Below are 14,979 nucleotides of genomic sequence, written 5' to 3' on the forward strand. Positions count from 1 at the left end.
ATTCAACTTAACACCCTTGTTAAGTTCAGCAACAATGTTCTTTGATGCGGAAGCCATGATTGAATACTAAGTCATTATTAAAGATAATTATGCAAGGTTAGTTATATCCGTCCAAATATGAAATCGTCTTTTTACTATATTATTTTATTAATAATAGGTCATCATAGGCTATAGAGAAAAAGGGTACTATGTTTCCAATTATCATCCATAAAACCTATTATGAAACTATTATTAACATAATAATATATACAAGATTATAAGTTCCAATAAATCCGAATTGGCACGACTTTTCGGTACCATATTTCAAACTTTGAAAACATATCAATTCATATTAGTGTTCTCATAAACAATGATCTATGTAGTACAAGATACTCATGATATAGTGATCATTATTATATAAAGCATGCTTAATTGAAATGTTACGAAAAAATAAAAGATATCATTAGCAATGTATACATATAATATCTACTCAACTTATCAATCACTAAAAATTCAACTTGTACTAGCATGCAAATAGGCATCTACTCGAATATAAAAAAATATATGTGATTTTAATGTTCGGTTACAAAAGTAATTAAGAATACCAAGAGTTAGGAAACGTTTGCAAAAGTAAATGAGAAACATTTCTCATTAACAAACAGTTCTATATAGATGATCATGCATTCAAAAAAAACAACAAAGAGTACAGAATATATATATATATATATATATATATATATATATATATATATATATATATATATATATATATATATATATATATATATATATATATATATATATATATATATATATATATATTCATATTAACCGCAATAAAAATAATTAAAGTTAACAAATCATGGACCATATTCATTTATAAAAAAAATGATAATCGCCATTGTAATAATAATGTCTACATGTTAAACAATTAATTACGTACTCAATGATATTTACCTTTTCAATCTCTTCAACCATTATATAAAAATATGTTGAACATAATTGTAATAGTCATGTATTGCAAACTAGCACCTCTGAAGTACAAGTATACTCCATCAGACATATCAATAAAAAATGTACTTTTAATACACATAAAAAAAATATTTACGAGAACAAAAGGTTTTAATTTAAGCACATATATATGGAGTATGCACCATATGACAAAATAAAATCATTGTATTTGAATTTATTCATATGAATTTATTGAATTAGCTTGCAAACGGAAGTTTCGGAACGTAAATCATATGTACCTTTGTATATTTATTATACATCATAATTAATTCATGAAAGGTCTTTGTATATGATGCGTTTGTAAATATCATCATATGTCATCACATATTTATGAAATAAAAAAAACTTTTACTACAAAAGCTTATTTCGATTTATAAGGACTCATGAACTCTATGTATTAACATACGCATGAGTTGAATAATAATAATAAAATTACAAGTCATGCACCATCAAATTAAAAATAATGAAGGAAAGCTTAGCATATGACCAGGAAATAAAAATCACGGCTCTTGATACCAATATTGTACAAATAATAGATTTGAGACATACCGAATACGAGCAGCGGAAACGAGTAGGATCGACGTTTAGATCACCGGTCGGGAAAGTGATCACCAATAGGAAGGCTTTCTAGTTTCATGGCCTAAGTTCCTTCTACGGTTTGCAATGTTCCACTTGAACAACTATACTCACAATTTTACTACTTACCAGTGTATGATTTTCTCAATGATTTGTTGTGTGTTTCTTGTGTTTTTGTGTGTCTTACAAGAAGAGTTTAACTCCCTATTTATAGATACAAGAGAGTACTTATTACCATGTACTACCAAAAGTACATTGTACTTATTACCTTTGTAAGTGTACTAAATGGTACTTATTACCATTAGTGTACTACCAAAGTAAATAAGTTTACAACTCATTAATGGTGGGTCAAACACAATGAGTTTGTGGATGTACCACAAATAACTTCCAACAATTTATAATATCATAAATAATGTAATCATACTTGATTTTAATTTATTCTTGTTATAGCTTATAGAATAGATAGAAAAGATTTTAGATAGATGTGTATGATTTATGTAAGAGATGGAAGATGATATTGTCAATATCAAATTTACTTCTTCCACCATATTTTGATGTTTATTTCCTAGAATACCTCTTAATAAATTATTATAAAAAGTTTTACAAGTTTTGTGTAATACATTCATTAAGGGTAGTTTAGATAATTTTGGTGGAAGAAATAAATTTTATGTTGGAAATATAGTTGGATGAAGATGAGATAGAATCATATATTTTTTATTGTGCGTGAGATTTGGATGATTGTGTACTTACAATGAGTGTGTGTGGGTAGGGGGTGGGCACAAAAGTTTTTCAGTACTTTAAGACACACAAGTGGAAGATTAAGTCCAGGTCATGCATCAGGAATCTTTATGACTTTATTAATTTAATTAATTTATTATACTAAATAAGTCAAATTTCCAGTTAGTTTATCAATTATTTTGACTTGCCAGTTGCCATTACCAAAGGCCCAAAGCCAATTATATAATCCAAAGTTCTTTTAACACATGCTGTTTAGAGTGATTTTTGTACTATTGTTTTTCTTTTTGTTATGATCGTTAACATAACTATTCTTGTAAAAAACTCAAATTGTAAAAACCCATAAAAATATGAGTTTGATGGAAAAACTCAAATTGTAGAAATATTAGAACTTTTAGCTATAATAAATATGAAGTTAGGTTTTTATATAGGACAAATTGCACAAAAATGTAACATAACAGTCAATATTTCTCACTAAAGGGTATATAGTTTTTTTTTTTTACCGAAAAGGGTGTCTGATTTGAATTTAGTGCGTAAAAAGGATTCTGATATGAAAAAATTACCAATAAAGGTAATATTCGTCCACATGTGCTTCCACACAGACGCCACCTCATCGAACCTGATGAGGTGACGCCACGTCATCGTCTTCTTCGATGAGGTGGTCGCCGGCAAAATGAAATTTTGGCCACAAAAAATCGTCGGAAAATTTTTTAGCCGGAAAATTCGATGACGTAGCTTACAGACATATTTTGCAACAAGGTAAATTTTTACATATGAGATGTCCCTATGGTACTTATGGACCATCCCCCATAAGCTAAGAAGCTCTATCATTGTTTCATGCCGTAGGCACCATTTGGTTATAGCGTCTGCCAGCTTGCCCTTCGCCATGCTTGTAACAGTGTCGGAGTGGCTCGTCTTGCTTTATGTGTAGGGTATCTACACTTCTTTGGAGTTTATTATGGTTTTTGATTAATTAGATAATAGGTAGTGACTTAGTGTATAAATCATACACATCTGTTAGATGCTTTTAGTGTGAAATGTTGTCATGGCGTTAATGTATCAGCTAAGAAGTTTAGGTATGTTAGTTATGATAGAGAGTGAGTATATGTGATAAGATGGATACACGACAAACTGATAACTCCCAAATCTCCGACATGTTGTAATGTACAATATCATAATAACACCATCATGTATCGTATAATTTAGATAACACGTTAAGATGGCTTCGAGTCAAATCTACTATTGTAGTTTTTTTTTTTGTGCATATATATTGGTTGGGTTGACCGGTTAAAAATTTTAATTCAAAGTTAAAGTTTTTATATAAAGAGTAGACTTTGGCCTAAAAATAAGTTTCTTATAATTGCTAATCAATTAAGTTTCTATAAAACTACATTGGTGCTTTTGCATCATTTAGATAGAACTTGGGTCATGGTGTTATGAAGTTCAGCATGTGTTGCATCTGAAAGCCTGAAACCTGTAAAGAGTTTCCTAATAAATCAAATAATTGTACCATAAACTTCATTATGTCTGTGCTTGTTCAAGTAGATCGTTGGATCTACTCAATCAGATCCTATTGTAATCTTACTAGATCTCTTGATCTATTTTAATTTAATTATGTATTTTCCCAAGTAAAAAAATAACTTCATAATTTGTTGATGCCATTTGGGTCTCAAAAGCAGCCTGGTGACCAAATAAAACCCAACCAAAAATCAAAAAGATCACATTCTTGATTTGTTCCAGTTCGGCTTTACAAAATATCCTCCTTTAATTGAATAACAACAAATCGAATATCTCTAAACATCCTCACAAAAATCAACACTCTAATTACAATCAGGCAATCAATCAAACCAGCATAAACACGAAAACATACATTCTTACAAAAAGATCCAACAGCCATAATTTTAATTACAAACGAGAAAAACAGGGTCACTTTATTCCGAATCTCAAACATCTGTTGTGTTTGGCTTCTTCTTTAATAATCGGGACTGAAGAAAGGCGTTGCTTGCTCTGTTTGGAGGAGAGCTTCTCCATTGCTTTTATAAACTTGCGTAAGTGTCGTATGTACTCTGGGAAACTTTCGAGGTTAGAATGACCACCACCCTGGACCCACAATGGATCATATTTGTCTTTTGCAAGTTCCCATAATCTCCTCCCATGCGAAAAATCAACAATATCATCATTCGTACCCTATGATTTTTTTAAATCAACAATTAGTTTTCATAATCCACCTTCGGAAAAGAATGATTCAATTTACGCAGTTTATAATGTTTGAATGAGCAAATTCAAAAAAAAGGGTAAAAGGTAGAAGGTTTTTCATATTCGGGCTACCCGGGAGGGCGGGTAATCCGACCCCATACTCTATGTATACGCAGCCCAGCAGGATAAGGTAGAAGGTTTTTCATATTCGGGCTACCCGGGAGGACTAGTAATCCGACCCCATACTCTATGTACACGCAGCCCAGCAGGATTAGTCCCTGTTTGCAACCCATCCCTGGCCACCACTAAATATTCGTCTTATACAGGATTTGAACCTGAGACCTCTTGCAAGGAACTCATGGCCCGAACCATTGGGCTATCTAGTGATGGTTATTTGTAGATTCAGATTCTGTTAATCTCATTATCTCTTGACTTGAGTGAAGATGAATAACTAATTACTTATGTGTAGACAAATCATACTTACATGCATAACCAGAATCGGACAGCTGACTTTCTGTACTTTGTCGATATTCTGTACCAAAAGTTAAAGAAAAACTAATCAGACTGAAGCTGAGTAAATTGTTAAACAAGTTGAATGGAAACTGAGTAATCACCTTGAAAATGTCAAACCAGAAGGTCATTTTGACAGTAGGATACAGAACACGTATTCCTGAAAGAATAGCACTATGTAGAACAACGCCTCTTAATCGTTGTAGTCTAGAAGCCAAGTGTAAAGTGGGCCCGCTGCCAACCGATTGTCCATATAAGACCATGTCTTCTTGCCTAGTTCCATAATTGTTTTTCAAACAATTGTAGACGGCCTCAATATCGTAGTACGTATTAAATTCAGATGGCTGATAAGAAAGAAAGCAACAAAAAAAGGCTTAATAGTTTGGTCTGAATGTTTGACCATTGGTCAAAAAATTAAAAATACCCTTAACATTTTCATCTACAAAGTACAATCAGCAATGTGTTTTCGCTTACCTTGCCAGTGGAAGCTCCATATCCCGAATAGTCATAACTGTAATGCAAGGATAGATGAACAGAGTGAATGAATTTGCAAAAGATTGTTATTGTTATTATTTTATTATTATATACTATAAAAAGAAATATACTTTGACATTTTAGGTCAAACATACTTCTACAAATAGTCAATATGCTACTGATTGTGTGCAACACAGTTGGCACAAAGCTACATTGTTTCATGAGTTTTTGTCAAAATAATTCTATAAGGATTACAGATTAAAAGCAAAGATTTATGTTGTATATATATATATATATATATGTAGCACTTCTAACCCACAAGACATGCAATGGTTGACCCAAAATGTATATCGTTGACAACTATTAGCCAAAACAAAAATGGATGTTCTAATCAAGAAACTAGCATAAAATACTACCACCAAGTTTTCAAGATGGAATACATTCATCACTCAACTATGGAACCAAGCATATTAGGCATGAACCCTGTGTAGGTGTGGCAATAACTAGTAAAAATACAAACTTGTTTATTTCATGGAGTTGCAAAATGACACAATTACCCTCTTACAAATTTGGGATCTTCCACATCACCAATTTTGGCTAGGCATGCCTTCACCACCACCACCACCACCACCACCACTAGGTTTAGCTATAAATGCAGAGTAACGGTTTGTCACACCCACTCATAGTACCAAAAAGGCGAAAACTATTAATAGTTTAAAGTTTGAGCTAATTTACCAAATGTCCAGGAGAGCAACAATTTCGCAGGGAATGACCACTATTTGAAAGGATTTAACGGTTCATAAGGTAACAAAATCATGTAAAACAAAAATGAATCACAACTTTATGTAATCATTTGGGTGAGCGCAATTAGTAACTGAACTTGCGCTCTCGTTCCAGAAAGGAAACATTGCAAAAACTCGTGTCTTAAATTTAATGAAGTACAGCTCAATAAAGATCGTCTTCAATTTAGCCTCTTGGTTACGATCTTTATGCTACTCGTTCTTTCAAAAGGTGATAATCAGTTTTTTTTAGCAACTAGTACAAAATTCATTACTTAAAACCGATTCTACACATTCAAATAATCGAAATCCTGAACAGTGAACACCATAAATCGCTTGTTGCAGAATACACAAACATCTCCAAACTATTCAAAGACATAGGTCAAAAAAAACAAACTCAGGATTATAACACACCACAAATACACAACAACCATAAACCACAAAAGTTTCACAGAAAAAAAAAATATTTATATAATTTAAAATATCCATTTATTTATAGAATCCCAAAACCAAGAAACAAACACATATGAACACAATTGAAACAATATTATTTATAAAACCATTATCCCTAAAAGGGCAATATACTACCAATCTAAAAACCACAATACTTTATATACCCATTAAATTAGAATCTCTAGAACCAAGAATCAAACACATATGAACACAATTTAAACATCTTACAACCATAAACAATAAAGCAATAAACTTTATTAGTGAAATGCAATAATACCTCATAATATTGACTCTGAGATGAGCTCTAAGCTCATTAAACAGTTCTTTCATCTGACCCAAATCAGCAGCGTTACCATGAGAATACAAAAGAGTCAACTTCCCAAAAGGATGTTTCCAATATGTAGCAACAACTTTGTTCCCGCCTTTTGTATCAAGTAAATGAACATCAACGTTTTTATCTGCTGTAATTCCTGTAAAAACAAACCTTGTTTCACCCGTTATTGGATCATCATCATCTTTAAAAACATCATATGTTGGTGGGTCGGGTGGAAAAAATGCAAACTTTGCAGCAACATTTGAGGTTACATTTCCCATTCTTGAAAAATAATAAAAGTCCACCTCATCAAGATCATTAATTTACCCCAATAAATTGAAACCCAGATGAAAGATGCAATCTTTTTATCTGGGTTTGATTGATTTCCCTCGAAAGTTTTGAAAAATCAAATCTTTAAAAGAATGTTTATATTGATTTTTTGTTTTTGAGTGAGGAAGGGCGATGATGTCTATTTTCAGTTGTATGGATTAGCATATGACAGACTCTGTTGCATTTAAGCTACAATAGATGTAAAGTACATGTGTTTCTGGTTTGTATCAATTTTTAGCTTATCTTTAAATTGACTACTATTTATTTATGTAATTATCTTTAGGTAAGGTCGTTTTTAAGTTAGGTTTGTTTGTTATTCGTTAACTTCAACCGTGACATTGATGTTCACATTGTTTGCTATACCAACACTATGAAAAATGACCCAAATTGTTAAAACCGATGCACAAACCTCAACCATAATGGTGTTTGTGGCGGACTTAGATATAAAATGCACGCTATCTCAAATTGTTAGAACCGTAACGTAATTACTTAAATAATTATTACACTACAAGATTTAAATGTAAATGTAGCTCGTATTACGCCTTTCAGGTACAGTAGCTCCACCTTACGTCCTCATCAGAGTTACATAATTAAGATCCATACAACACTAAATGGACAAGTCGTGTGTCCGCCACGTCTCAAAAGGATATGATTGTAATAACATAATTATAATTATTTAATTTATAACGAACTCAAACTACTTATCTCCAATCCGATGTGAGATTAGATACTACATACTAATAATAATATTTTAAAAGTGTTAATGATGTATGAGTGGGTGATCTAACATAATTGGGTAACCCATTGCATTTTTCCTAAATAGAAAGTATACACGTGTATTTAAGTATCTACTTTAGCAATACTTATCATAAGTTTTTATAAATTGTATAAATGCAAATCACACATACATAACTATCGGCTCTCTTACACATGATACGAATACAAATTCAAGAAAACAACACACATAACATTTCATATGCAAATAACTCATCTTGTAAGAGCTAAAAACAGAGATTATTTTATCACCCTTATATATAAAGTATCATACAGTAGATCATAGATAAATATGTATTGAAAAAGATAAAGACAATAGACTAGTCAAAAAGCAAAAAACGTAAGTGATGGCATGGAAGTTGATGTCCTAAAAAGCCAAAATTTCTCGGACAAAGGTAAAGATCCCATTGTTAGCAGAGGCGTAGACACATGTAAAGTAATGGGGTCAAATGACCCCACTCACCTCACTCAAAGTTCACTGTTTATATACGTGAAAAATGTATTTGGAGTGCTAAAATATACATGTGACCCCATTCACCTCAGTAAAAGCATTGAATATATGTATGTAACTAATGTATTAAGTATGTGAAAATATGGGTTGGTCTTGTGTATTCTGATCCTCTGTATTCATCAAGTGATGTAAACAATAAAACAAAGCCGCTGACATAATTTGCTTTCATTCATATACGATAAAAAAAAGTCTGTACGTGGCTTGTTAAAAAGAAAAAAAAAAGGTAATTTGATTTTTATACCTTTTTATAATTAAGGATTTGTATTACATTTTTGTACCTTGATATATTTATATAGGGGGTGATCTTACGACGTCTTTTTTAATCATACACCACTAAATTTGTTTTAAATTGTTGTACAATACAATGCTTATGTGATGTATTCCTAAGAAATAGTAGTGTAAGGATCATCACTCATTTCTTTATTATTTTGTGACCCCATTCGTTTATAACTCTGGCTTCGCCACTGATTGTTAGCTCGTCCTTTCTCCTAACTACTATGTATTGATATAATTTTTTATTTTTTATTTCTGACTAAAATACATACGGAGTATATAAATAAGATCTATTATACACATCCAACCGATTTGTTTGGGTGGACCTTACAATATAAATTGTGTATCTTTAGTCGGAGACAATAGTTTCTAAATTTAATATTGCGGCTGCCGAAAAATATAATGGGTGAGTGTGTGAGAGAGAGTGAGAGGAGAGAGAATCAAATTCATTCTAGGCATGGGCACAAGGTGGGCTCGAAAGGGTTTAGGGATCGTATAGAGGGCGGCTCAAGGGGTCCGGGCACAAGGCTCTTCGGCCTTCGATTGACATCATTCATGTTCTTCAACTTTGACGATCGTTGGAGTGTCCCTTGTTTGTGGAGAATTTTCAAGCAATTCGGTGACCTTCGGGATATTTATGTCGCCGGTAAAAGACTCAAGAACGGTAACAAGTTTGCTTTTGCGAGATTTTTTGGGGTGGAAAATGAGGATATGTTACTGAGGAAACTGGAATCTATTATGTTTCACGATCGTCCAATCCGTATATTCAAAGCTACTACTAGAGCAGAAACATCTCTCAACAATCGTCGTGACAATAATGGTCGTATGGAAAGTAAAAGGAAGAAGGTACATCAAGCATGGATTCCCAAAAACAGGAGCGGTGATTACAGTGGCCAAGCTAAGTGGAAGGATGATTTTCCTAATCTCAGGGAGGCTTACGGGTATAGGGGTAACATCTTTCGAGCTGGAAGACTGCAACAATCTGACCTGCGTTTCAAGCTAATAAGAAAAAGGAAAGTCTCTACGAATACTAGGGAATTCGAAAAGGTTAGGGTGGTGGATGTAGAGAGGGTTAACTCGGTGGGTGAGCAGGTTGGCAAAATCTTGATTGGGGTGATTAAGAACTTAGGGTATCTCAACCTTATCTCAACTCTTGGTAAAGTTGATGCAGGTTCGGGTTTTCATTTGAAATATCTAGGTGGGTTGCATGTTGCGTGTATTTGTGAGGCGACAGAGACTGCACACTCTATTCTCAACAATCAAAATCATCCAATTCGAAAATGCTTTAGTAGCATTACATTGTGGGACGGGGAACACATTGATCCTGGTCGTTGTGTATGGGTGGACATTAAGGGGGTACCGTTTCAATATTGGTGCTCAACAACGTTCGAATCTATAGCAAGATGGTGGGGTATACCCCTGGAGTTTCGGAATTGCAACATTACTCATGGTAAACAAAATTTGGTGGCTGGGAGTGTTTTAATTCATACGTGGGATTCCGAACTGGTAAATGGGGTTGTTAAATTACTTGCCGGATCATTGTACAAGTATGTCCTTATTCATGAAACTCAGGTTCCGGTCGAATTAGACTTTGATGCCGACATGATCTCAGATTGGGAGGAGTCTGAAGGGTCCGATGGTATTTCCGATTCATATTCTGGGGATGATGAAGATTCCGATGGTGAGTGGTGGCCGGAGGTGGGTCCTACGGTTGATCATGAGGTTGAAGATGTAGGGTCTGCATGCTTGGGCATGAAAACTCTTTTTGAAGAAAACAACAATAAAGACACATTGGATAACGTTAAAGAAAACACCAATAATGACAACTTGGATAAAGTTAAAGAAAACCAACATGTGGCTATCAATTTGGTTACTAACGTTAAAGAAAACACCAATAATGACAACTTGGATAAAGTTAAAGAAAACCAACATGTGGCTATCAATTTGGTTACTGATAAAATGGGAGACAATGGTTTGGATCCTAGGGACGATGTGGCAGTGGACCCGGAAAGTGCATCCAAAACCAATGGACTTTCATGTGGGCCTGAGGGAGTTGGGCCTAATCTTGGTCATGTAGATTGCATTGGACCTGATGGAGTTGGGCCTGTGGATCCAAGAGATAATGTTTTTATTAAGGACTTGGGCCACACAGATATCTCTTCTGATGATGAATGCTATAGCCCAATACTTGGGCCTCCTAAGCCCAATTTTAAGTTTCTGGATCCCAGACTTAATGTGTCGAGTAAAAAAGCAAATAATTGTAACAAGTCTTCAAACCTCGATCTCAACAGACCAGTTTCTGGTTGTAATCTAAAAGACGACTCCAATATTGGGTGCTTGAGTGATGCTTTGACTAATTCGAAGGATACAGAGAAGGCTAATTTGAATCCGAATGTTCGAATTTCAGATGGTGTGGGCAGAAAGCAGAAGGCAAACTCTTATGTTTCAGATTCATCGAATGGGTGTTGGAATTCGCTTGGTAATTGGAGGGCATCGTCTAAATTGTTACACGCTAAGAAAAAGACGCGTAAATGTAGCAAGAAGGATGGGGATTCTAGAGTAAACGGCGTTAACATAAAGAAGGGTGTGACTAATGGGTTGTCTGGCAGATCCAACTCAGGTTCTAAAGCGCGTTCTAAAAGTAAGAATTCCAATCGGTGCAACAGAAGTCAGAAATCTTCACAGCTAATCTCGGAAAACAGTGTAGGGGTAGAAGAATATGGAATTAACCTAGGTCTAAAATGGACCAAGAATACACTGTAAGTTTTATTTTTGTTTCGCTTCCTTTTGTTATTAATGAAGATCTTATCATTGAATATTCGTGGTATGGGGAGTGGTAAAACTTCTAAATTTGGGGATCTCAAAAAATTGTGTATTTCGGAAAGACCATCTATCTTTGCAATCCAAGAATCGAAGTGTCATTTTAAAGACGAAAATTGGGTCCAGGCTCTTTGGGGCTCTAATGAATGCGGTTATATACAAAAAGAAATGGTGGGTAAATCGGGTGGACAATTTCTAATTTGGGACAAAACGGTTTTTGAAGCAAGTAGTGAACTCGTTAGTGATTTCTTTATTGCAATACGGGGTTTTTGGAAAAGTTCGAAGGAAGAATCCATAATTGTTAACGTCTATGGGCCACACGACGATTCGAGTAAAAGGAAAATGTGGGAATCGCTTGATAATATCTTGGGGATTGATGAGGTTTCGTGGGTAATTTGTGGCGACTTTAATGAGGTTAGGAATAGTAGTGAAAGACTTAATTGCGAATTTGTTGAAAGTAGGGCTAAACGATTTAATGAATTCATTGACAAGCATGGTCTTATTGATGTGCCCCTAGGAGGTCGTAAGTTCACACGTGTTAGCACGGATGGTCGTAAGATGAGTAAGCTTGATCGGTTTCTAGTGACAAATAGCTTCTTAGCTTTATGGTCGGGTGTCAAGGTGGTTGCGTTGGATAGAGACTTATCGGATCATTGCCCGATTGTTTTGTCAGATGGCGAAATTAATTTTGGACCAAAACCCTTTAAAGTTTTTGATGAGTGGTTCCGGGTGGAGGGGGCGGATAAATTAATCGAACAATCTTGGGAAGAAGAATTAATTGGCTCTAGGAAAGATTGCATTTTTCGTAACAAATTGAAGAGACTAAAAGGATGCTTGAAGGAGTGGAGTAAAAACGAATTTGGGAGTTTAGAGACGGATATCAGTAACGCAAGAAAGGAGGCGATGGAACTTGAGATAAAGGCGGAATCGGGTGCATTGTTGGATGTTGATTTTGATCGGTGGCTAGAATCGAGAAAAAAATGGCTTGAAAAGGAGAAAGTTAAGGTCGAAATGTTGAAGCAAAAAGCGAGGGTTAAGTGGACAATTGATGGGGATGAGAACTCCAAATACTTCCATAATTCACTAAGGCGCAATTACAACAAGAACAACATACGGGGAATTAATATAAATGGCAATTGGTGTGAGGACCCGGATATGATCAAAATGAATGCTTTCAATCACTTCAAAGATATTTTTGAGGAAAAGAATGCTTTGAGACCAAGTTTAGAGGACTTTCATTATCCGACTATTTCCTTGAACGAGGCTAATTTACTTGAACTACCTTTCTCGGAACAAGAGATTTGGGAAGCGGTTAAGAATTGTGGTAGCTCGAAAGCTCCCGGGCCGGACGGGTTTAATTTTGGCTTCTTCAAAAAATTTTGGAACATTATCAAAGGTGACTTAATGGCGGCGATTAATTGGTTTTGGGTAAATGGGGAGTTTTCTAAGGGGTGCAACGCTTCTTTTGTTTCCTTAATCCCTAAGAAAGCGGACCCGCTATGTTTTGGAGATTATAGACCAATTAGCCTCATTGGTAGTTATTACAAGGTTATTGCAAAGTTACTCTCCCTTAGAATTCGTAAAGTGGTCCCCAATCTTGTAGGTTCGGAGCAAAGTGCGTTCCTTGGTGGAAGGTACATTCTTGACGGGGTTTTAGTGGCAAACGAGGTGGTGGATGATCTTAAAAGAAATAAAAGGCATGGTGTAAGACCCAAATATTTATTGTACATAATGTATTTAAGGTATACTATGTGTGTATGGAGTGTGCACAACATGTAAGTGTTGCTTGCTCGACCGTCGAAGGAAAACTGGACGTTGTTTGAGGTACGAGGTGTGTACGTACCTTTTCAACCCCAAATAAAGTTTGTGTTGATGTTTCAAAGCCTTACCATTGGAAAGAAAATCTTATTACGTTTCCAACGATATTTGATTCATCGAAAACGGAGCTACGGACAAAAAGTTATGGCCAAAACAAGTTTCTGAAATCTGACCTGCAGAGTGGAGCGGCGCTCCACATTGTGGCGCGGCGCGCCGAATGGGTCAGAAGCAATTTTCAGCCTTTTTAAAGGCTTTAAATGAAGGGTACTTTGGTCTTTTCACTTGGGGTCGGTTTAGGGTCATCAAAACTGATCCTTTGATCAGTTTGGATCAAATTCTCACCAACCAAAACACTCTCAACCATTTTTAGAGAGAGAGTAAGGGTTTAGAGAGAGAGGGCTTGATTTGGGGAAGAAGGAGTCGATTTCTCACCAAAGCTCGGGTTCTAAAGTTGTTCCTTTCGTTCTTGGCTACGCGGTGATAGTATTGGTAAGCTCAAACTCCGAGTTTCAATTATTTGATTTGATATTCAAGTTAGGGTTTGAGTAAATTTGTTGTGAAACCCTTTTAGGTGATGAAATGGGTTTAGTGATGCTAGTAATCGGGTTTGTTGTTAATTGTTGGTGGATTTCGGGTTGGTGAACTATTTGGCCATGTTTAGAACTTGAAATTTAGTTTAATCACTTAAGTTAGTGATTATGGAAGTATTGGAACCCATTTAGGGTTATTTGGTTGACTAACTTTGACTTTGGGTCAAATTAGGGTTTCGTGGTGATTATGACCCAATTGGAGATTTAATGAAGTTTATAAACTTAAAATGGATTAAGTTGAAGTATAAAACCGAGTTAAATGTGTTTTGGTGTCAAAACTTGCAAAGAATGAGATTTTGACCTTTATGGGTCAAAATTAGGGTTTAAGTGTCAAAATGGGTATGACACGTGTTTAACACTTGAGTTCGGGTTTAATTGGCATATTAGGACCATTCTCACTTGTGTTAGTGACTATTGGTTAGTTTGGGCACGGTTTGTGCTTGGAAGTGCATTTGGGTCGAAATTGCACTTAGTGACGAATTGGGTTGATTTGTAAATCCACTCTAAGTGTATTATTGTAATTGTGGTAATGGAATAGGTACTTTCCATTGGCGAGTTGCGGATTACTTGGAAGCATTCTTCAAGACTTCAAGGTGAGTGGAATATCTATATATGTATGTATATGATTTATGTGCCCGTGGAAATGGTGTCACATAGCCGTTTGGTGACCATAGTTGTGGGATATAGCCGTTTGGTGACCATAGTTGTGAGATATAGACGTTTTGTCCACATTGATAGTTGCCCGTAGTAATGATGTCACATAGCCGTTTTTGTGACCGTAGTGGTGGGACATAGCCGTTCTTGTCCATAATGATTATTGTGAGTGGAATATGTATA

The 14,979-nt window shown here is 35.0% G+C and overlaps 1 protein-coding gene across 1 annotated transcript; it reads right to left on the reverse strand.

Annotated features, from left to right (window-relative positions):
• Positions 1-4,025: 4,025 nt before the first annotated feature.
• LOC139904164 (uncharacterized) lies at positions 4,026-7,512 on the reverse strand. Its single transcript, XM_071886099.1, has 5 exons — positions 6,991-7,512; positions 5,482-5,518; positions 5,112-5,351; positions 4,982-5,029; positions 4,026-4,488 (listed from the first exon to the last, which is right to left on the reverse strand). The coding sequence occupies exons 1-5, from the start codon at positions 7,305-7,307 to the stop codon at positions 4,228-4,230; spliced, it is 903 nt and encodes a 300-aa protein (XP_071742200.1). The 5' UTR covers positions 7,308-7,512; the 3' UTR covers positions 4,026-4,227.
• Positions 7,513-14,979: the final 7,467 nt, after the last annotated feature.

The sequence above is a fragment of the Rutidosis leptorrhynchoides genome, chromosome 4 (assembly GCF_046630445.1).
Source record: "Rutidosis leptorrhynchoides isolate AG116_Rl617_1_P2 chromosome 4, CSIRO_AGI_Rlap_v1, whole genome shotgun sequence".
NCBI lineage: Eukaryota > Viridiplantae > Streptophyta > Magnoliopsida > Asterales > Asteraceae > Rutidosis > Rutidosis leptorrhynchoides.